Source organism: Pseudonaja textilis, chromosome 2, assembly GCF_049901715.1.
Source record: "Pseudonaja textilis isolate UNSWEBS1 chromosome 2, rPseTex1.2, whole genome shotgun sequence".
NCBI classification, from domain to species: Eukaryota; Metazoa; Chordata; class Lepidosauria; order Squamata; family Elapidae; genus Pseudonaja; species Pseudonaja textilis.
In genome coordinates this window covers 56,554,210-56,578,616 of record NC_141991.1, presented here as the reverse complement: position 1 = coordinate 56,578,616, position 24,407 = coordinate 56,554,210, and the positions used below count along the sequence as shown (strand labels likewise).

The window sequence follows — 24,407 nt, the reverse complement described above, 5'->3', positions numbered from 1 at the left end:
TACCTTGTTCTCTTTGGGGCAACATTACATTTAAAGAAGGAGTTTTAGGTACTATCTATTAAACCAAAGTGAAGCTCCCCCTGCTTGTAAAGAATAACAGCAGCACTATTTGTTTTTCCTTCCCAGTTACATTAAAACTATATATCAAAACGAACAATATTTTGCAACAACTGTAACTTTCACTAAAGCTGTTAACTCTGAACTTTATGGGATAGTTTCTTCCAGCATGGATCTGGTACATGTGTTCATTTGCTTTTCTTGATAACAGTTTTCTCTGATATTTATAAGACAAAATTGGGATGTAGTCTAATTTTTAAAACAGGAAAAAGAAATTTAAAAAACTCTGCATCAAACAGACCTCTGGGTTTCCTCTCTCTGCCATCTTTGTTCTTTTTATGTTTTGTGGTGTTTTCTTGTTTTAATGTTTTTAGCACTTGTTAAATGTTCAGAGTTATGGGTAGTTATACCGAGAACATACCAATTTAATAACTAAATAAGTAAATGTTAAAAACACTATTAAATTGTCTGCTACAAGTGCTGAGTTCATATTTAATTGTTTGGATTTCACAAATATCTAAATCTGAGCTAAGCAGCAGTTATTTTACTTTAAAGCATGTATCTGTTTTTATTAAGAAACTGTATAGTTTAATTTTTTCATGAGCTTTCAGAAAGTTTCTAGAATTTTATGAGCCAAGAACTATTCCATGTGTTGTTGCTTCAGTGATTAGATATTAATGTTATTGAATTGAAATGTATCAAGATATATACATGTATATATGTGGATATATAAATGTCTATTTTATTATAATTTTATTGTCTGATGGTTTTGGTCTCTTTTTGCAGAAAAGTATTTATAAATGATGGAAAGACATAAAAGTTGTAAGCGACAACTAATTTGACTTACTGTATTTCAGGTTTCCTGGTGTTACATTAAAAGGGAAGAAATACAAGCCTCTTTTCAATTATTTTATAAAGGTAAAATACTTTAATGGTTAATCATTTGCTATTTCTAAGGGAAAAGCTAAATATCTAGAAGAGTCCATATTTGAAAAAAAGCTAGAATGACATTGCTGGCAAGGAAGGGAGAGATGGAGAAATTAGGATCTTAATATTCTGTAATTTTTTTCACACCTTTTCCATATTGTTATTTTCTACATTTTGAAAACTCTTGTATTTTTCTTCCAGTGCAGAGAAAATGGTGCTTTTTCTGTAGTGACTGACAATTATGTGAAGGAAGAAGAAGGTACAGGAGTTGTACATCAAGCTCCTTACTTTGGTGCTGTAAGTTTAGAACTGCTGATGACTTTATTGTAGCTCTTCTTGTGGTACTTCCTTATTGAGATCCAGAATTTCTTTCTGAAGTACTAATTTCTAACGTGTTCTGTCCTACTCTTTTCTATCTTGTGCTGAAACTGCACAAAACATATCCATATTTATCATAGCTAGATAGATATATGCTTATATGTCATTGAAACTCTGCCTCTTTTAAGAAAGCTTGGTTGGGATTTTCATTATGGGTGATTCTGGATCTATTCCCTGTTGATTACAAGAAACCATGTAGCAATGGGTTGTGTTAAATAATAGGCTGGATCTAATCCTGGAAGGAGGGAAGGAAAGAGAAGAGTTCAACTAACAGCAGTGAATAGGCTCAGTCGCAGTGGTAATTGGTGCACAATTGGAATATCTGAAGGACCAGATCATCAGAAAATCTGTGGTTGCTAGGAATCAACTCTAAGACATTTGATCAATCAAGTCAGTTAATCAATTAATCGATTTTGTATTACCTGATACATATGTCAAGGGTGGATTTTTGGCAGAAGGACATTTGCATAGAATAGTGTAGAATGTGGCTGTTGATCTAATATGTTTTTTCAAATATAATGGTCAGATTCTATACTCTGTATGCTTTACATAAGAGAAAAATGCATGGGACATCTAGAAGGGATGTTTCTTCTCTTGATACATAGAAAGCTGTCTTAAGTTATTTTATCTAGCTTTATCGCTGAGCATTTGGTTCTGCTTCTGAGAACCCAGGTCACCTTTGTTATTATTAACCCATTCCAGTATATAGGAAGCTGAACATCATAAATATCTCAGGATTGTTTAATGATCTTGTTGATGATCCAAGCTCTGTAAAGGACCTTGGAATACTCACCTCTAATGATCTAAGTGCTAGAGCCCACTGCAACTACATAGCCAAAAAGGCATTAAGAGTTGTTAACCTAATCCTACGTAGCTTTTTCTCTGGTAATATCACACTACTAGCTAGAGCATACAAAACATTTGCTAGACCAATACTCGAATACAGCTCATCAGTCTGGAACTCACATTACGTATCTGATATTAGCACAATTGAGAAAGTCCAGAAATATTTCACAAGAAGAGTTCTCCACTCCTCTACTTGTTGTAGAATACCTTATGCCACCAGACTTGAAATTCTAGAACTAGAAAACCTTGAATTACGCCGTCTTCGGTCTGATTTAAGCATGGTATATAAAATCATACATTGCAATGTCCTACCTGTCAACGAATACTTCAGCTTCAACCATAACAACACAAGAGCACATAACAGATACAAACTCAAGGTTAACCGCACCAAGCTTGATTGCAGGAAATACGACTTCAGCAACAGAGTGATCTATGTCTGGAATACTCTACCCGACACTGTAGTTTCTTCCCCAAACCCCAAAAACTTTAACCTTAGACTGTCTACTATTGACCTCACCCCTTTCCTAAGAGGTCTCTAGGGGGCGTGCATAAGCGCACCAACGTGCCTACCGTCCCTGTCCTATTGTTTCTTTTATTTTTCTTTTATTTTTCTTATATGTACCCATTTTATGCATTCATAACTATGTATACACTTTTACTTATTATCTTGTAAACAATTGACAAATCAAATCAAATCAAATAAATAAAATAACTATGAGATTTTTACACAGTAAGCTAAAACCAAGCAAATCATAAAATGTTTCAGTATATTATATTCAAACAGTTGTGGCTTCATTAAAAAAAAAAAACTTGGGATAAGTTACTGACACATCCCAAGTCACCAGTTGGTACTGGACCCCAAAAGCGATAAATGTGCACATTGAATCAGTTCTTGTTATATTTAAATATTAGATACGTATATAGAATAGAACTTTCACAAAAAAATATTTTGATTCTACAAAAGCATTTCATATTGTAAAGAAAATATTACCCATGATAGTATTAGAGAATTTAGTTAGTATTCTGAACTGCAAAAGTCTACCTCAAAAGCCCAAACCAATAATTTCAGTTATTTTGTATTTCTTTGCTCTTATAGGATGATTACAGGGTCTGTATGGATTTTAACATTATTCAGAAGGATTCAGTGCCTGTTTGTCCTGTTGATGCATCAGGATGTTTCACAGCAGAAGTGACAGACTTCTCTGGACAGTACGTCAAGGTTAGTGGTCCTGAATAAGCTAGGAATTTTCCTTGAAAAATTCATCTATAATCTTCTGTGCTGTATCTATTCTGTATTTTCATATTTAGATTCGATATCCTAGTTCCAGTCTAAATGACCGGGTCTTTGAGTCTCTTGCTCACGAGACAAACTACCAGATCTCTCTGCTATGCAACAATAGTTTTATAAATGACCCTTTACATTCACCGAATTTGCACATAATGTTTCTTTCTGACCTAGTGGGGTGTTTAAATTCATTCACAGTGATGATGTTAATTTTATTCAGCCGAAAACAAACCATCATGTATGAACCCAAGCACTGTGAGGAAATAGCTGCATGAGATATAGTTCAGTTTACCTGCATTCAAGATCTTGAATCAGCTTTAAAGTGTCTATTTTTCAGAATTTTATTTTTTAGATACAGTACTACTTTTCAGTAAGTCTCAGATAGATTGTGTATTACAGTGGAAACAACTACTAATTTACACATTACTTTTCTCCATAAGATATTTTGGCATAATGTTAAATTTAGCAACTTGTTTTGTTAGGATGCTGATAAAAATATAATCAAAGCGCTAAAGGAACGAGGAAGATTGGTCCATATCAGCACTTTTAAGCACAGCTATCCTTTCTGCTGGAGGTAAGAAGTTTTAGTGAGTTTAAAATAAGCGTCCTGCCTAATCACATATTTTTGAAAAAAATCAGACTACTTTATTCTTTTTCAAAAATTAAAAATTGTATTCAAATTTATATGTACCCATCCAGAAGTAAAATACTAGTATAGGTGTACATGAAATGGAAAGCGTGTTATCTCAATGTGGGATGGGGGAAATACCTTTGAACCAGTATTGACTCCTGGTACCTGGCTGGATCAATCACTACAGTTTTCTTGACGAGGTTTTTCAAAAGTGGTTTGCCATTGCCTGCTTCCTGGAGCTGAGAGTGGGGTCAGGCTTGTCCAATTAGCCTGATGCCTTAACTGCCTCTCTTCCACTTTTATCTCAAAGTGGCTACAAAATATTGTATTTCAGAGGGACCAACTTGTTTTGGGCCAAACATAGTCTCGGCAGAGGAGAACCTAGAATGATTTGTTTATTTTTGCTTCAGCTGAAACAAAACATCAGTTTTGGAATTCCCATTTCCTATATGAAACATAACCTTGGCTGCAAAAAACAGGATGATCACACGACAGCAGCAGAGGTATCAAAAAAATCCAACATTTTCCAGCCATTTAATGGAATTTTACAGCCAGTTGATTTTTAAAAGCTGGAGATGGGGGGATCATTCAGTAAAGCAGAGATCATGTAAAAGTTCTTGAATTCAAAGAATATCATCCAAACATACAATTATGTAGGTCTTTATACATTTAAAGTTAGATTTTTTTTTTAAAAAAAATAAAGCTGCTCTCAGTCTAAACATTATGTATATTGTGGGGTTCTCATCTTGCTTCAGCTTTCAAAATACTTCAGAAATAGTAAATTTTCAGAATTTCATGGAATAAAAATATTGAAATGAGATCCTGATGAATAGGGCAGAGATAGCATCCCCCCACAAACTAAACACATGGAATCTAATTTTTTTACAGCCCAAATCTGATAGTGTTAGCGGTTGCCTTTTGCAGTAGACCAACTAGGGAAATACAGATATAATAACCAAAAGGAGTTTGAGGAGAGGACAAATAAGCTGGCTCTGTGTTTTTGATTTCTAAAATAAGAGTCAGTTACCTTTTCAGTCAGTTACCTTCTCCAAGGCACGAAGGTTTCCTGGTAGAAAACATTACATGAATCCCAGTTATTAAAGTGTAGTTTTAATAAATGGTAAAAATAAAACAAACTTCTTCTAAAACTATGCTTAAATGTAACCTAGATAGTCAGAATATGCTGTCTCCCTCCACCATTGTATTTAAGGATTTTTCATTTTGTCCTTGTTGACTGCCAACACCCTCCCAAAAAACTGCAGTTTCTTCCTCCTGGTACAATAGTAAAAAAAACCTGCTGATGCCTAAGAGAGAAGAGGTCTTGAGAAAATAAAATAAAAAATGTATTACTCCCTCCCCTCATGGCTTCCAGCATTGATGTTCTAAATGTAAATTGCATGTGCATCCTCAATACTCGGTGGCATACTCGGGAAAAGAGCAGTGATGAGTCATGCACGGACTCTTGCTGATCAAAACAACTCTTCTTTTTCTTTTTGCATTGCTAAAGAAAACTGCAGCAAACAGAATCAGGGGGAAAAAAAACCCCAGATCCTTTCTAGTCTTTGTAGCACAGTCCTCCATAGAATGCCACAGCGAACCCACTGAGCTCAGCATGACAACTGGTATAGACTGACATTTTAAAATTTATTCTTATGCTTCCTCAAACAAAAGAGCAAAATGTACGTAATGAAAACAGATGAACAGAGACATTTAACGTCAAACATAAACTACTTACTCTGTGAATGATGGGTTAGTCAGTGTAGGTGTGCATGGGTAGTCTGTGCCTCTGAAGGTTACTTTTTCACCTCACATATACCCTGGATTTCAGCATCAAAAATATACAAGACCATGCATGTGCACTGCACAAATACCGTAAACCAACAGACAAACCAAATAAACAGATGGTGTTACTTTTGAAATTGCATCACTGGAGCGCACACATAGCAAACACACAAGCTTTTAATGTAATGTTGCTTTCCCTGGGCTCCCTATTTAACATCAACATGAAATCACTGGGTCAAGTATCATCAGAATATATCTCAGGTCTGGCTCTCATTGAGGCATTTTTCTCCAGTGTCTAGAGATTATGTGGGTCTGGATATGGAAGAATCAAACTGACAAGTCTGACTAGTAACCAAACTGTATAATCTGCAGGTCCCCACCCCCATGTGCTCCTGGATTAAGAACTTTTTGACAAACAGACCACAGTCTGTTAGACTTGGCCCCCATCTTTCTTCCATTATTACACTCAGTACTGGTTTCCCCCAGGGTTGTGTCTTAAGCCCCCTGCTATATGCCTTGTACACCTTTGACTGCTCACCAAGCCACGCAACAAACAACATCATAAAATTTGCAGACGACACGACTGTGATCGGTCTTATCTCCGGAGAGGATGAGACGGCATATAGGTCAGAAGTAGAGAACCTGTCTGTATGGTGTTCACAGAACAATCTGTCACTGAATGTCCATAAAACCAAAGAACTGATTATGGGCTTCAGGAAACATGGACAGGACCACGCCCCACTCATCAACGGAGAATGAGTGGAAACTGTCCCTACGATCAGATTCCTTGGCATCCATATTTCAGCTGATATCTCCTGGTCCCCTAACACCAAGGCCATAGTGAAGAAGGCTCAGCAGTGGCTGCACTTCCTGCGGGTTCTCAGGAAAAAACAATCTGGATAAGAAGCTGTTGCTGGCTTTCTATAAAGCCTCTGTGGAGAGCACTCTGATATACTGTCTGGGTGTGTGGTATGCAGGCTCCTCAGCTGAGGACAGGAAAACTGTACAGAGGGTGATAAACACAGCTCAAAAGATCATTGGTTGCCTTCTGCCCTCCCTGGAAGATTTAGCCAGGTCCCATTGCCAAAGCAGAATCAAGACCATCATAGAAGACCCCTCACACCCTGGCAATTATCTTTTTGACCTGCTGCCATCTGGATGGCGCTTTAGGTCAATAAAATCCCACACTACTAGACTAACAAATAGTTTCTTTCCCTGGGCCATCCGAACCGCAAATAAATACAAAGTCACTACCTTATTAAGATGTGAAAAGATGTGAAATCGCAATACCTCATTCAGATGTGTAATAACATATTACAGTACAATCCATCTCTTGTGTATTACACTTGGCAAAGCGTCACAGTCAGTGTTGGATGTATATTTTGTGTATATTCATAGATATTGTACTCTAATTGCAAATGGACACGAGGGTACTCTATTTTTCTTATCTTCATCTTTAAGTGCTCTGGTTTTATTGTATTGTGAACAGTTGCCGGGGTGCATCCATAGTTTCGTTGTACAATGACAAAGTTCTTTTTATCTTCTTATCTTAGCTGTGAGTTTTAATAGGTGGTGCCATGTTCCCCCCACTCAAAATCTAATGATTTTTCATCATTGATTCTGAATGGGGTATCAGTCCTTCAGGGAGAGTTGGCGTGCAATTTGGGCATTGTCCTGGTCATGTGGTTTCTGTTCACAACAGCCGTGGCTAGGAAAGCATTTGTAATTATAGCTTGTGCACCAGTTTTGTCTAGACCAGGAGATACTGCTCATGGTCAGTTAAACGTTAGTCACTTTTCATTTGGGCTATTGTCACATATTCTACATGGCCTGTCCTTGAAGAGCATTTGGAAGATTAAGTTGGTTTAGCGTGCAGTGAAATGTGCCGTATAAGACACTTATCAGCTGCACTGGCCTCTACAGGGGTTCTGGGTGCACTTCACAATGCTGGTTATCATGGGTGCCCTTTAATGGCTGTACATGACATGGAACCTAGGAAGCATGCTTTCTCTGTCATGGCACCTATTTTGTGGAACCACCTACTGCCTGAGATAGAGGTAGCCCAACCCTGTTAGTCTCCTTGAAGGCTGTGAAGATCTGGTCATTCTCCCAGGCGCCTGGGGCCAGGTTGCAGATGGAGCTCTGATTTGATTGCAGGTATATCTGTTATACTGCTAGTGAAGTATTTAAGGATATGTTTGGTATTTTTTAAGGACAGATTATTATTTTATTCTGTTGTTTGTCTGCTGAGGTTGGTGTCTGTATAAATATGCTAAAAGAATAAATATTTGGTTTGGAGGTGTGTGTATTATTGGTGTACCTGGGTCACCACCAGCAGTGGGTTTCACTAGCGGTTCGGTGATTGCACGCGCACCTAACGAGTTCGCAGCTTTCCACACACCAGCTGAGGCCTGCAGTGCCAATCAGCCGAGAGGATAAAGAGAAAAGTGCAGGGGCAGGTGGAAGAATCAATCCTGCACTTTTCTCTTCTTTCTCCTCTCAGATTTCAGAGGCTTTTTTTTATTACCGGTTCGGTTGAATGGGTAGCATTTTATACTACTGAACTGGGCCAAACCTGTAGAATACCACCACTGGTCACCACTATCACTGTATGCCATGGACTTCTTGCCCTCAATTCTTGGACTGTTAAGTAGAAGGAAATGGTCTGACGGCCTATCGTGTCAATATGACCCTTTCTTGCTTGTTTACCATCTCATCTCCCCAGCATTGGCCTTTTCTCTTATCCTTAGGCAAACACCAAATGATTATCAGAATGACTGCAGAGCCAGTTTGAACAATTTTGTTGATGAGATAGAATGCAAAGTTAAGTATTCCAATAACGAGGAAGTTAAAAGGACAGGAAAGACTCTGGCTCTTTCTAACTCATTCCAAAGTTAGCATTCATATTTTTTTTCTCTGCAAAGTTCATTCTTTTGCTGCAATATTTACTGCTTCTCCTCCAGTGTACGAGTTTCATTATTCATTTAAAAAAGGTTCAGAATTATTCATGAGACAAGAAGCAACTTAAGAGCTTTTCGTCATTCATGCCCATGTAATAATAACATGCAGCACTGTGAATGGAACTGAAAATAAATATGGGTAAGATATAGAAAAGTGAAGAACTGGGGTCTGTTGGTTTATGTGTTGCAATAAAATTAAGTCAGCTGTAGCTAAATACATTTGTCTGCAAGATATAAAAACTCATGAATAATATTTCTAAGGTTGGTATAATGAATCTAGCCCTTTGATAGATTTCATTAAAAGAGTATACTAAAACATTTATATAAGCAATTTACTTAGATTTGGGTGCAACAGGTACAATAATATTCCACTCAAAATTCCATTTGGAATCTATCCATTAACTTTTAGATGGAAACCAAATACGGTCATTCAAATTTTGGAGGATAGTTAAAAATAAAACACCTTTTTTCTGTCTATTCAATTTCTTTCAGGTCAGATACACCTTTGATATACAAAGCAGTTCCAAGCTGGTTTGTTCGTGTGGAACACATGGTGGAAAAGTTGCTGGAAAACAATTCTCAATGTTATTGGTACTGTGATCTACTCTTTTTTCCCCATTTAACAATGAATTGCTTAAATATCTAGTTAAATTTAAAGTCTGGTTGCAATCAGATGCCTTTTTAAAGATGCATTGCCAGTAGTTCATTATGATAAGCTCACAAAGTACCCAGATGTCATTCTTTGGTTTCTAGATCCTGTTTTATCTCCTTTCATCTTGTTTTTCCATCTTAATTCGTATAATGTGCTTTATGTCATAAAAATCATTAACAAAATCACAATTCTCCAAAGGTGCTGGTGTTACATCATGCTTTATTCTTTTAAGATCTGAGGATAGTTCAATGTTGGCAGTGGTATTCATTGATTTCCCCCACCCCAAATTTTTATGAGTGTGCTTTTTAATTGTTTTAGCAGGAATTTTAAAAGGGCTTAAGTGTTGCATTTGGGTATTGGTTCTCTGTCCTTTTCTTTTAAATTTCCCATTTAGATTAGAAATAACGTCTTCTATATCTGTACAGACTTATTAATATATCCATTAACATGCATTATTTATTTTTAAAAATATTCCATGTATTGACAAAACTGATTTTGAAGAAGGAAAGAGGTAATCAATAGGTAAGTTAGTTCATAAAGGCCAACCTCTTGCTCTTCAGAGATGGTTCCTGTGAGAGATTGTGGGGAGGTTAGAGACAGACTGGATAGAAGGGTAAATGAAAGAATTGGACAGATATATTTAGCCTCATCCAGTTTTGTAATATCACCTTGATATTCTAGTGAATGCTGAGAAGTTAAGTGTTGCCTTATAGTGTGACGGGTGGCATATACATTTAATGAATAATCATATAGATATTCTCCCAAATAAATAGGAATTTGACATTTCTGAAGTCAATCTTATTAGAAAGGAACCAGAATGAGTTTCAGGACTAGACAACATCTAAGGTAAAGGTAAAGGTTTCCTCTCACCAGCCATAGTGCTCATCTTAGTTTCTTACCTGAAGTGAGCTAGCGTTGTCCAAAGACTTTTCCGTGGTCATGTGGCCAGCATGACTATACGCCAAAGTGCTCGGGATGGCTGTTACCTTCCCACTGAAGTGGTGCATCTTTGCTTGAATTTACTTGCATTTTGCATGCTTTCAAACTGCTAGATTAGCAGGAGCTGGGGCAAGTAATGGGAGCTCACCTTGTTACGCTGCATTCGGGTCTTGAATGCAGGCTATCAGCTTCGCAGCTGACAACTTTAACCACCGAGCCATCATGGTCCCAGACAACACTTCTGTACTGGAAGATTCATGTTTTGGAAATTAAGGAATCCCCCCAAAGGCCAAATTGGAACATTATGGGAGAAAAAACAAAATGTTCTAAGGAATGCTGAGTCTGAAATCTGCATACAACAAATCAGCGTTCATGCATTAAGTTAACAGGGAGGAGTTTTTAACCCTCCAAAAACACTTTCATGATATTGCATCTTGTAGAACTATATAAAGCTTGCTTGGTTTAGTTCTATGTATATAGTGGCATTTTTAAACTATTTAACTTTCTAAATGTTTTAGATAGGTTTTAGACTAGGATGATGATGATGATTAAATACTCGAGTGTGATTGTGATGCGGTGTTTGAGGCACTGTGCTGGAGTAGCTTTCAAATTTTATTGTATTCATGGAATGCAATGACCAATTCTCTGTTCTCTCTATTCTCTCCCTCCCCTTTTTTATGTGGCAGGTGAACTTAAACTTTGCCGTATTTTGATTTTGTGCAGTTGAATTATTGACTTGGGAAAGCCCAGTACAATGTCTTTTAGCAAGTTTTGTAAACCATCTTTGTTTTGACCATTCATAATCTAATGAAAAAAAGCATATGCTATTTATCAAGAATATGAGAAATAAATATAGGCACTAATCTTACTGAATTATTCAGTGATACCTTGCTGTTTAAATGTTTTAGCATACTGCTTGTTTTGGATGTGGAAAGATAATGCAAGAGGATCAAATTGCAGTTTATGCTTCATGACATTAAGAAAGAAGGTTTTTTTTATCTAAAAGTTCATCTGTGGATGAGGATAGCTTCTTATAATGATAGAAAATTTATTCAGCTAAATGTAATAACTCCTTTGTGTCAAATTCTTCTCTCTGGCTTATGATAAGCAGATGAATGAATTTAAGATGTTATAAAGTGTCTGCAGAAAATAAAGTCTTTTACACATACTGCAGTACTAATATGCTAATGGGAAAAGTAGCAGTATTAAACTATCTTGTATGTTAATTGGCATCTATATCACACTTGAAGGTTGATAAATATTCTGTGATAGCAAATAATATTTTTGCCATTAATGCCATAATTGATGAGCACCTATTTATATCAGGTATTTTTACAATTATATATATTTGGTTATGATTTGGGGGCTACTTTGATCAGAAAAGTCTAATTTCCACATTTTGACACTTTAATATGGTATTTTCAAATGTGAATTTTGCTTACATAGTCATTTTAAATGTGTATATATTGATATTCAGACTAAATGTAATTAATTTTTTTGTGAATGCTCAAAATATCTACAGTTTGTTCCACTTTGGCACCATGTAAAGGTACAAGGACACTGTTAATTCAGTCAAGACTCTTGAGGAATTTCCTGTTCTAAGTGTAAAAACCAAAGATTTCTGGATTCTATAAAATCTTTGGGATTTATTGTGATGCTTGCTCTGACTATAGAATAATTGCTGATTAATAGGACTTAATGTCTCTTAGGAATCCTTTTTATTCCTTATAGGTGTTTTCTGTGATGAACTAGATTGAATATGATTTGGCAAATTTTATAACATAATTGAATTTCTAATTAGTTTTTAATGAGATAACTTAATACTAATGTGTTTTTGAACTGACATATTTTAAGATTTAGGAATATCTGATCTTAAACTATGACAAGTATGATCTTGCTGATCATTTTAAAATGAGTAAACATAAGTTCTAGTAATAAGTTAGTGCAGCATCATAAAATTTATTATTATTATTTTGATATTGATTTTCCCCCTATATTATATTTAGGAATTTACTAATTAAAAATCATGATTCCAATTAACTGCTAACTAGAAAGAACCAAGTGCAACTAGTCTGTAATTTTAAGTTAAATGGAGCTATCAAAGAGAAAGAACCAAAAATCATTTCTTTAAAATGGCGAGTTTAAACAATCTGAATAAACAAATTGGAACATGTAAAATGAAAAATAACAGATAAATGCTTTACATAAATAATGTTTATTTTATAAATGACACATCTCTGAAATTCTGTTTCCTTATCCAACTGTGCCTACAATTCTAAAATTCTTTAGAAAATTTTAAGGTGGACATTGATGGAGCAAGGCAACAAATTTGGATTAAGCCCATACAAAGATAGAGATTTATGATAAGATTCACATTCCCTTGTTCACAAAAATATGAAAGAAAGAGAAAGAAAAGGCTATTGCAAGATTCCATTACTATAGCCATTCTAATAAGAATAATATTAAGTTATACACCATCTTGTTTCTTGATCTTGCCTACCTTGAAGGACTAAGAGATTACCTGTGTGGTGCCATGGGCTTTGAGATATCTCAATAACCAACAGTATGGCTGCCCGCTTTCATTTTTAAAAATTCCTTCTAAGTTTTTCTTAAAATGAAGCTACCATGCTCTAGAGCAAAGTATTTTTCTCTACAAAAATGCCTGTGAGCTAATAGTTATTTTTAGAAAACAAAAATGGCAACTGGTGGCAATTCACTCCTTTACTTAGGATTGCTCCTCTCTTTCCAGAAAAGAGAAGCTAAGGAAGGGAGCCGAAGGGCTTTTAAAAAAAGACAAAAAGGGATAGGCACTTCCTCATCAGTTGTCCTGTTAATAATTAATGGGCGTTTTTCCATTGGATGTGCCTTGGTGGCACAGTGGTTAGAATGCTGCACTGCAGGCCACTTCTGCTGATAATCGGCTGCCTGCAATTTGGCAGTTCCAATCCCACCAGGCTCAAGGTTGACTCAGTCTTCCATCCTTACGAGGTGAGTAAAATGAAGACCCAGATTGTTGGGGGCAATATGCTGAGTCTGTAAACTGCTTAGAAAGGTCTATAAAGCACTATGAAGCGGTATATAAGTCTAAGTGCTTTTGCTGTTTGATGAAAGGGCAACTTCTCCAGTGGCATCTGTTTTGGAGAGTTGTTTCCAGATGTGCCATTGTTTGAGAAAGGTTGGAGTTCTGTACTGTGATTTAACTTAGCAGGGATTCCTAAACTCTTCCCATAGCACCTTTAGTGCAGTGTAAATGTATGTATCTCCTCTAAAATTCCAAAGAACAAAACGAACACAAATGAACCAGGCAAACAGTACAATGAAACTTTGGGAAAAGTGGATTTATTGTAACAGTGTACAGCTAAAATGTTATGTTGGCACCTCCCTAAGGGAGAGACACCTCACAGTTTTTGGGACACTCTGGTCCAAAGCAAGTTGTGAGTGGCAAGTTGACTAAGAGGGATCCCATCAACAAAGTGCAGATTGAACTAGTCAGGTTTTATGGTCCAATACTTTAGAACTGATGATAATTTTCCAAAAGAACATAATGTTACCAAGCCATAACAAGATTGTAAAACTAGATGGCAGTATATAATAATTGCTTTTCTAAAGTATCTCCTGGTGGGATATAAAACCAGAAGGGCACATAAATTCCTTATGTATGTCCCTGTAGGGCTAAGCAACTTGCAAAATTTGTATAGTAAATGCAAATTCCTTTTAAAAACTGTTTTCTTGTTTGGTTGACTGGTTATTGTTAAGAACAAAGTATACACTAACCACAGTTATTTGGTAAGGTAAAGATTTTTGTTTAGTCCTTTATATTCTGTATAAATGAATCTTATCTTTCATTATACTTGTCTATACAAAGTCTGTGTCTAAGAGCAATATGCTTGTGAATGGCAACTGCAAACCATTGAATAAATGGAGCCATATATTTATCTTTCCAGTGCCACAATGTCAGACTTTTATTCATAGCAAGAGCACAGAGAATCAGTTTATATTGTCTGGTTGTCAAATTCCATATATTAATTGTATAGTTTTTAAAAAAACTTTCATTGCATAACCATTTTTATATAATCCATAACTTTCTCCCCAAACTTAGTAAGGACATTGTAGAAATGTATGTTTTAAAGAAGCATTATCCTTACTACATCTCCAACAAAGTGCTGCTTTTGATAGTCCTTTCTATATAAAACATAATTGCATACCATCCATCTAAAAGTCTCTGGGCAGTTTATAATAAAATAAAAATACAGTTGACAAACAGATAAAAGTTAGGTTAAAAGGCAGAGAGAGTGATCTCAACCGCCCCAGGATTGTGTGCCCGTCTTTCATCCTTGCATGAGTTGGCAGAGCTAGGTCTTCACGCTCTTCTGGAAGGCCCAGGAGACCAGGGGCAAGATATTGAAATGGAGTCCAATAAATATATATGTACTTTCATAGTATTTACATTAGACAAGTGTGTGTGTGTGTGTGTGTGTGTGTGTTAAGTTTTCGCGGGTACTTACATGCTTAAAAGCACAACTACAACGACGTGGGAAAATACCGAACAAAGCTGAATGCCATATATATATATATGTATGTATGTATGTAAGTATGTATGTAAGTATGTATGGCATTCAGCTTTGTTGAATTTCCCACGTCACTAGTTGTGCTTTTAAAGTTGCAGCAACGCTTTGGCAGAATCTCATCTGCCATCATCAGGCTTCTGCCATCATCAGAAGCCTGATGATGGCAGATGAGATTCTGCCGAAACGTTGCTACAACTTTAAAAGCACAACTACAATGACGTGGGAAAATACCCGAACAAAGCTGAATGCCATACATTTAAGTACCTGCAAAAACTTAAGAAAATATGTATGTATGTATGTATGTATGTATGTATGTATGTATGTTATGACTCCCCTCCAAAATTCCAACAAACAAAACAGAAAGCAGCCATTTCAAATTAAATCAAACAGAAAGAAGTCTTACAAGATAACGGCTGGCAGGAATCTCAATCCACAGCATAAATCTTTACTCTGTCCGGCAAACCAGTCCTGGCAATAAATCTCTAGTCTCAGAGCTTCTTGCTGAAACGTCCTCACTCAAATAAGTCAGTTTGTTCCTGGCAAATTGTACCAGCCCAGCTGTGTCCTTTTATACTCATTGAGGCAACGTGCTAATTTACTGACTCGCTCTCCTCATTCGCTCCAGCTGATTTTGCCTTCTCAACCGTCTTCTGTTTTTTACATTTAACCACAAATTTTCCAAGTTCTCATCTCCACTAGAAGACTCTCTCAAAACTTCCCTGTCAGCCATTCCCGGCTGTTGATCAGATAAGGAACCAGAGGAGGTCAAAGGTCCTGACAATTCTAATACATCAGGTCTGTCGTCCTTTGTCACGTCCATCTCCTCATCCTGGTTACCAGTCCAATCACTGAGCCATGCCGGCTCATATTTTTCTGCCAGGACCTCCTCACTTGAACTCATATCAGTCACAGGAGCTGAATCCAAGCCCGGAGCCACAACACACACACACACACACACACACACACACACACACACACACTAAGTGTTTATTGTTATAATGACATATTTACTTTGGCATATTTCTTTAATTTTTTTGTTAAAGCACTTTTTTGGTGTTTTTTCGTTTCTACTCTTTGACTATGTATCTACATCTCTGTTATCTTTGGGATTTGCTCCTTTTTTCTCTTTCTTGTTATTAATTAAAAAGCAATAAAAAGAAATATAAAGGTAATATTCTAAAGATAAGAAGAGCATATAAAACTTTGGCCAAGATACAGATAAATATAAAAGTGGGGGAAATGATTCTAATGAAGGTGGCAGAAATCCAAATGGTTTGCGCTCTCTTCTCTCTTTCTCTCCTTCCCTCCCCCCCCCCTCTCTCTCACACACAAACACACACATTATCCATCCATCATCCATCCACATTTTTTCTTGAGCTGCCTTTCAGACTCCCATTTCAGGTTTACTAAAGGAAACAAAATTTCCAGGATTTAAAAGGTAGATAGAAATAGAGGCAGTGACCACTAGAGGCAGTAACCTGCATTTCACTGGGTGGCACTCTTGCATTGAATGCCAGAAAAGGAACTATTGCTATATTATGAAACATTACTAGTGTGAGCTTCCAACTCAGATTTACAACTGGGCAAGACTGAGTTTTCCCAGAGTTCTTGTGAGTTACGATCCTTCTGGGATTTCATGTTAAGACCCAAATGGTATTTGGAAAAAGGGAGAAGAGATATAAGAAGAAGTTGAACGTCTGTCAATGCCAGGCTTGTGTGCAAGGTTTCTCTTGCTCATTATTATAAGGCTTTGCCTGTCTGCTTATTTCTCTCATTTGTATGCCTTCTGAAACATTTTTTGCCCATACGTGTTATATTTTAGAGGTTACTCAGGGTTGAACTAATGGATTCTGGGCTTAGTTGTTTTCCTGCAGATGTTTCATTATTAGGCTAGGAAACACTTTGTATCAGAAGAGTTTGGTCTTATGCTAGTTGCTTCTGACCTTGTTTGATCTAGCTCTTACAGTCAAGGTAATATTCTGAGTATGGCAAGAGAGAGATGAAATAATGTTCAGTGAGTTAGTAGGCAGCTGAGTTCATGAAACTTGTTAAACCTGGTTAATAAAACAGTGGCCACATTCATGTAACGTGCTGTGCCCAAATAAAACCATGCTACTACTATTAATTGCTATGATACGATGGCCAGGTTCACACCATGCCATCACAGTACACTGCCCTGCAAACTACCTAGCTTCATTTCAGTATATAATGGATGAAGGAGATAGAAAGAACCAAATTATCCATGTGATTTTATTACATCTGAGACCAACTAATAGAAGTTACTCTAATAATTGTATAAAACAAGATTTGCAGATAAGCACACCACATGTGACATGCAGGCTGTAGGATTCCTGAATGAGACCTAGCTGTACTTCTTTTCCTCATTAAGCCTAGCTATGGCAGTGGATATATGAATCAGTAATTTGACTAGACTAGATGACAGCCAAGTGATAATCAAACTCTATTGAAAGATACAGCCCTATGTCTTAAAGCACAGTTGATTTGTTAAAAAGCTCTCTTAAGATAGATCCATGTTCTAAGAGAACCCCTTGGGATAGGTGAGACAAGTTGCATTTTAAAAATGCTCTAGAACAGGGGTGTCAAACTCAAGGCCCAGGAGCTGGAGCCAGCCAGCGGGTGCTTGGACGTGGCCCGTTGGGTCACCCTGAAAACAAAGGAGGACTGGCTCGCGGTGCCTCTGCCAGGGAAAATGAAGCTTGTGATGGCCACAAGTGGCCCTCCCGAGCTCTGCTTCCACTGGCAGAGAGTTGCAGTCATAGGCGAAAACGGAACTTGGGAGTCCATTTTTGCTGGCAGAGCATTGAGGCCAGCACAGGCTCTCCTGATATGAGTGACGTTGAGCTCGCCATGCCCATCCTGCCCCCACCCCCATCTCGGAGGTCAAACACAACCCTGATGTGGCCGTCAATGAAATTGAGTTTGACACTCTTGCTCTAGAAACTTCAGCTGGCTCAAATAATTAGCTGGAAAATAATTAGCTGGGAAAGGCTGTAGTAATTATGTCATGGTGTGGATTTGAATTTTTTTTTTTAATGCTGGTGGGACTTTTTTATCTTTATTATGTTAGATGGGGGCAGAGATGTTGCCCAGGCATGTCTTTGTATATTAATAGTTATATATAACATCCTTTCCCTTTTGATTGTTTCTAAAGAATAGCCTATATAGTTGCTAGGAGTTGAAAATAGCTTGATGACACATAATTGATCAATCAGAGAACAGCAATCTATTCTTTACAGTGACTTATGGGGAATTTCTCTATATTTTATACTTTATATTGCAGCTGTTCAGGAGTTTTCTCTTTGAGCAGGGAATGTAATTGTTATATATTTTGTTTAATATTTTTGTGTAGTATTTGGTGCTTGATTTAAAAAAATGCAGATGTTCAAAGCATGTTATGAAATAATATATAATTTGGCTTATATTGTTTCCTTTCTGAATTTCTACTTAGAAAATTAAATTGGAATATATTTTTCTGTATTCAGAAGGAAGATGCCACCCATCCATATCTTGAAGCAGAAAGCTATTGTATGAAATAGCAAGGTTGCAAAGTTCATTTTTCACATTAACAGTGTGTTCAATTACTCTTTTATTTTAATTCATTATTCCATTTTAAAGATACTCCTAAGGTCAGCATTAAGAATGCAATTTAATAAGTTCAAAATCTTTGAAGACAATTACATTCTCATAGGGCATGAAAATGAATATTGTCAGAAATCTCATTTTTTAAATATGAACCCTTATTTTATAAAGTGAAATGTGGAATGAATTTCTGTTTTGACTGATTCTTGTCCAAGGAAACTAAATATTTTTCTCATATTCTTTGATTGAACAATGGGGACTTTCAGGAGATAAAAATAAACATTCAAGCATGCATTAAGAATCTTGCATAGGGCCACTGAATAGACACAGTGCTTACCACTGAGTGGCCCAGTGAAAAAATAAAATGTAAAAGAACAACAAATAGAGCACTGAGAGAGGGATAATGCTCCTTACTGGCCAGTGCCAAGAATCAAGGTTGGTAGAAATTTAAATCGTAATGACTGAGGCTGCTGGGATGAAATTTTATTAGGAGTAGTGGAGAAGATTTCTCCTGATAGTTAACTATGGTTAAATGAGCAGAAAATGTCAGCCATAGAGAATGTACATGTAACAGTGCATAATTAAGAATCTTTCTAAAAATGATTAGGGTTCCGGACTTCGTGAGAGAGAAGCGGTTTGGCAACTGGTTGAGAGATGCACGGGATTGGGCTATTTCACGAAATCGTTACTGGGGGACACCTATTCCATTGTGGGTCAGTGATGATTTTGAAGAGGTAGGCAAGAAAAGGCAATATGAGAATGAACTTTGCATTCTTATGAACTAAATAATTCGATAGCTTATGTTTTATATATTATGTTTTATATAAATATGCTTTGTATTTCTTGCTCATGTTCAGATATGAGGTTTTTGTTGATTTGTATTAGCCTAAATTGTTTATAAAGATAGGCAACCCTACCAAAGATAGGCAACCCTTTTGGGGCACAATTTCTGAGTCTTGCCTGAGAATAGGCTCATTTGCAACAGGTACAGGATCCATAGGACATTTCTGCGTGTAATATCTTAGCCAGCCTTTGTCACTGCAGACTATATACAGTAGTCCTTGTTAAAAGGTTACAGTATTGATTTTGAAAAATGATGTTTTCACATTTAAAATTAAACACACATTTGAAACGTACTGGTTAAACCCATGATATCAGTTCCTATTTTGCAATCACTGCTTCTACTTTAAATTTAGAGAAATGTTTATTTTTTTAAAAAAAATCAATAAATATGAAATGTATTGAATGTTGACAGGTGGTTTGTATTGGGTCTGTAGCAGAACTGGAAGAACTGTCAGGAGTGAAAATCACTGATCTCCACAGAGAAAGGTTAGTGATTATTATAGAGGCAAGTAAAGATTCATCAAGATTATCACTTGTCCATTTTGAATCATTATTTTTTAAAAACCCCAACCTTCATTATGGAACCATCATGTATAAATCACCCATGATATATCCTTTTTTATCAGTTTGGCTGTACTGGTGGAGAAAGTGTTTGAAGTTTTTGAAACAAATCTTCCTCATGCACTTGTTCAGTACAAATAAGAATTCATAGGGAGACAGGCAAGATTAAAACCTTTCCCCCTTCCTCCAGTTATGATTGCACTGCTTCCTCCTTGCTAATTGCAGTCTTTCCTATGTTGGATTGGTACTGTCACTATAGAAGAAAAGTCTTTATCTGTATCAGTGAAAGCTTTGGTCTCCCTTTCCATAAATCGGCATTATGGGAGAAAGAAGCAGCTTTTTTCTGTACTCCCATGATCATTTGATAATAAGGGATAGGGGAAAGTACGTTTATAGATTCCAATGGCAACTGTATGCTGTGATCGTATTTACCTCTTATGTGATTCTTGTTACCAACAATTCAGAGGGAACAATATGGTCCTTCTTCGAAAAATGATTGGCTGCTTCTATTTTAGAACTACAGTTTGGCTGAGTCAATATTGGTTGGCATATAGTGATTAGCTGCTGCACTAATGGATTCCTTCACTGAGCAGTGGATGAGACTAGATCATCTGTCAAAGGCCTTCCAAACTCTTGCCCACTATGATTAATTCATTGCCAGTCTACGACACTTTCATTGAGTCAGATGCTACCTTCAAATAAATTCAGATAAGTAGAATTGCTTAGAATTACACCTTAAAAATGAATATTTTAGTCTTTGGCTATTTTTCTGGCAACCCCCCCCCCCAAAAAAAAAACAAAAAAAAACATTCCAACTTGTATAATAATATCCCAAAGGTGGACCACTATGATAATTTTTATTGGAAGATGCAGATTGATTCTGGGCTGAGTTGAACTGAATAAGAATGCATAGGGGAGAAGTTCTTATATGTAATATAAAAAGATATGATTCAGTGAGAAACATTGTTTATTTCTAATATGAATGAGCTTTCAACTATCATTCCTGTTCAAGGCTCACAAGCTGGAATGAATTGGTGTGTTGGTTTTAAGTGCTTTATTAGTGGATCAGTTCAGTGTGAAATAGAGATGGCAATCAGGCTGAAGATTATAAAGGAGTCTAAGGCATCCATACAGCAAAAGTCAAATTAAGAGAATTTTTCCTTGCAGACTGGAGCAGGTGAATTTACAGTGGGAGATAAAGCTTGCAAACCTGAAATTTCAGAAATTGAAATGGCATGTAATCTAAGGGTTGAAAGCTGGGGATGAACCCACAGCTCAGAAAGTCAAAAAGAACTAAGAAGCTAGCACAATATAGAACAGGAAATGAGAGAATTGTTTCTGACAAGGGGTAGGACTCATCTCAAGTGGCGGGGATGAGTCTGCCTATCGAGATGAGATGGACCGGTTGCTTTCGTGGTGTGGAGACAATAACTTGGTCCTCAACACCAATAAGACCAAGGAGTTTATAGCGGATTGTAGAAGGAACAGATCAGACATCCAGCCCCTGCTTATCAGTGGAGACCGAGTAGAGCAAGTGGCCAATTTTAAGTTTCTGGGTGTTACCATAAAAGAGGACCTGACCTGGGGTGCTCACATTGCAGCACTGGTCAGAAGAGACCAGCAGAGATTATACTACCTGAGGCTTCCAAGAAAACAACAACTGAATGAAAAACTGCTGGTGACCTTCTACAGCTGCACCACAGAGTGTATTTTAACTTACTGCACCTCTGTATGATTTGCCAATTGCACAGTGGCAGATAGGAAAGCACTCCAGAGGGTTGACGTCATTGCCCAGAAGATCATTGGTTGCCCTCTCCCCTCTTTGGAAGAGCTTTATAGTTCCCGCTGCCTTAAGAAAGTTCAGAACATTCTCAAAGATCCATCTCATCCTGGGAACCCATTTTTTGAACTATTACCATGTGGCAGACGGTACAGAATAATAAAAACAAGGACAAATAGGCTGAAAAAAAGCTGCTATCCCAGGGCAGTAGCTCTTTTGAATTCTGCTGTATAGTGCAATATTGGTGCAGTGTCGGGGGTTTTCGGTTCAATGTGTGGAGGGTGAAGGATGTATGTGTTTATTTTCATGGTCATGGTCATGATGTGCACTGAAGATGGTGTTTGATTTCATTGTAAAGGTTCAATGACAAGTAAATTAAACAAGGAGCAGCCCTTAAAGGAGTTCTCCTCAGTCAAGCCTGGCCTTGATTGATTAAGGAAGTTGATGCTTTTTCCGCTTAAGGAGTCCCACAAACTCTACTACTCAGCTTTTTAAAAGTGCCATCTTGCATTAGGGCTGACTTTAGGGTTTGGCATGCTATTATTTATTTATTAAAATTAAACAACACAGATTTTAATAAATTGATTCACAGCAGTTTTCTGCAAAAACAAACATCAACAGTATGAATAATACAATATCTGTGTTAATTGAAATGATAAAATCACCAAAACCGATGGTGTCTGTACACTAGGGAAAATATTATGAGAAAGCTTTAATGTGGGCTACATTACTACTTCTGAAATAAATATTCAGTATCAGTTACTGGATTTTTTTTCTCTTTAGTGTTGATCACATAACTATCCCTTCATGCTGTGGCAAAGGTGTCTTACATCGTGTTTCAGAAGTGTTTGACTGCTGGTTTGAAAGTGGAAGTATGCCTTATGCCCAAGTCCATTATCCGTTTGAGAATAAGAGAGAATTTGAAGATGCTTTTCCTGCTGATTTCATAGCTGAAGGCATTGATCAGACCAGAGGATGGTAACAGTTTTATTATTTATTCCATGCAAGACTTAAAAATGTAGTTGAGTGCTGAGAATTCTTATCTTAAAATAGCACTGCTTTTTATCCAAAAGGAAAATCCTGAAACTGAGACAGTACTTTCAAAAGGAAGTATAAATAATAATGTCAAAACATCTGTGGCTTAAACACCATCGGCATTGCCAAACTCACCAGTTAATTGCAAAAAAGCAGCTTTGTAGCTGAACATCTTGCAACAATATATTTAACACCAATCACACAACATCTACCTCTCCGAGAACCTTATGAAGGACTAAGTAAAAATGAATAAAAATGTAAAATCCAGTTTGAACTTTTGATTGTGTGATCAACCACGTACACAAACCAAAATCCTACATATTGTTTTTAACTTAACAAATTTCAACTGAAAGCAATCCTTAGCATTTTGCCCTAGTGAATGTGCTTTTGTAACACACTTATAAATATGTAGATAATAGTATTTTGAACATGTACAGATATATCTGCCTGAAACTACAGTTTCCAAAAGGCACAAAGATAGGACAAAAATGATAAATTAATTAATTGTATTATGTATCAATATTAATTGCTTGTAAAATAAAATATGTACAATTAATTGATTTCCCATTTGGCTTTATCAACCTTGTCTCATTTAAAACTACTATTAAAAAACTTCTCCCAACAGAAACCAGAAAAGAGAAGAAAAGGAAAACATGTGATGGGTCAGATATGCTGATAGAAAAAAAGAGGAAAATAAAATTGAAGATGAGGGGAGGGGAAGAGAAAAGAAAACAAGTATTGAAAATAAAAAGACAAACCATACCCAGATATTCTTCTTCTTCTTCTTTTTCTTCAGCGTTTGTCTCGCGCTCGGGCGAGGTCCGCTAATGTCCTTGAGTACTGCTTCCACACCTCTCTGTCTGCCACGTGTGTCGGGTCTGCCTTCGCGATCTCTAGATCGGCCTTGATCGTGTCCATCCAGCGTTGTTTAGGTCTACCACGCGGTCTCGCTCCTCCGACAGTCACCTTCATTACAGATTTGATGATGGATTCTTCCTTGGCGCGGCTCACGTGGCCGAACCATCGTAGCCGGGACTGCCTCATGACCGTGGGGATGGGCACGACGTTGAACCGTCTACGCACTTCTTCGTTCCTGGCGATCGAGTAGGGTGAGGCCTACCGACCATCGGAGCATTCGCATCTCCATTATCTGGAGTCTGCTTTCGACTTCTTTGGTCGTCGGCCAGCACTCTGCGCCGTATATAGCCACGGGCGCACCACAGAGTTATAGATTTTCGCCTTCAGGCGCATGCACATCTTCTTGTCACAGAGGACGCCCGTGACGGACTTCCATTTGCCCCACGCTGCATTGATCCTGGCTGCCACCTCAGTTTGTAGTAGGCCTTCTTCCCAAGAGTAGTTCCCAGGTACTTGAAGGTGGAGGCGCGCGGTAGCTCCTGCCCGTTCACGTGGATGGAGCCTGTCATTTCATTGTCAGTGGTCAGGTATTCGGACTTCTTTAGGTTCAGCCGGGCCGAACTGCTCGGGCGGTCGTGCCACTGTTGGACTCGGTGCTCTAGTTCAGCCTTGCACAGGTTGGCCAGGAACACATCATCGGCGTAG

General features: G+C 37.2%; 1 protein-coding gene across 3 annotated transcripts in view; it reads left to right on the top strand.

Moving 5' to 3' along the window:
- IARS1 (isoleucyl-tRNA synthetase 1) overlaps window positions 1-24,407 on the top strand; it is a 78,170-nt gene that overhangs the window by 15,496 nt on the left and 38,267 nt on the right. For all 3 annotated transcript variants that reach the window (XR_015741651.1, XM_087923963.1, XM_087923964.1), the window contains exons 9-16: window positions 915-975; window positions 1,186-1,281; window positions 3,305-3,427; window positions 3,976-4,067; window positions 9,359-9,457; window positions 19,233-19,359; window positions 19,881-19,954; window positions 22,593-22,787. Coding sequence is in view for 2 of the 3 variants with exons in the window: in XM_087923963.1 (XP_087780089.1) it covers window positions 915-975; window positions 1,186-1,281; window positions 3,305-3,427; window positions 3,976-4,067; window positions 9,359-9,457; window positions 19,233-19,359; window positions 19,881-19,954; window positions 22,593-22,787 (867 nt within the window). In the remaining variant the exon portion in view is untranslated. The remainder of the gene's footprint in view (window positions 1-914; window positions 976-1,185; window positions 1,282-3,304; window positions 3,428-3,975; window positions 4,068-9,358; window positions 9,458-19,232; window positions 19,360-19,880; window positions 19,955-22,592; window positions 22,788-24,407) is intronic.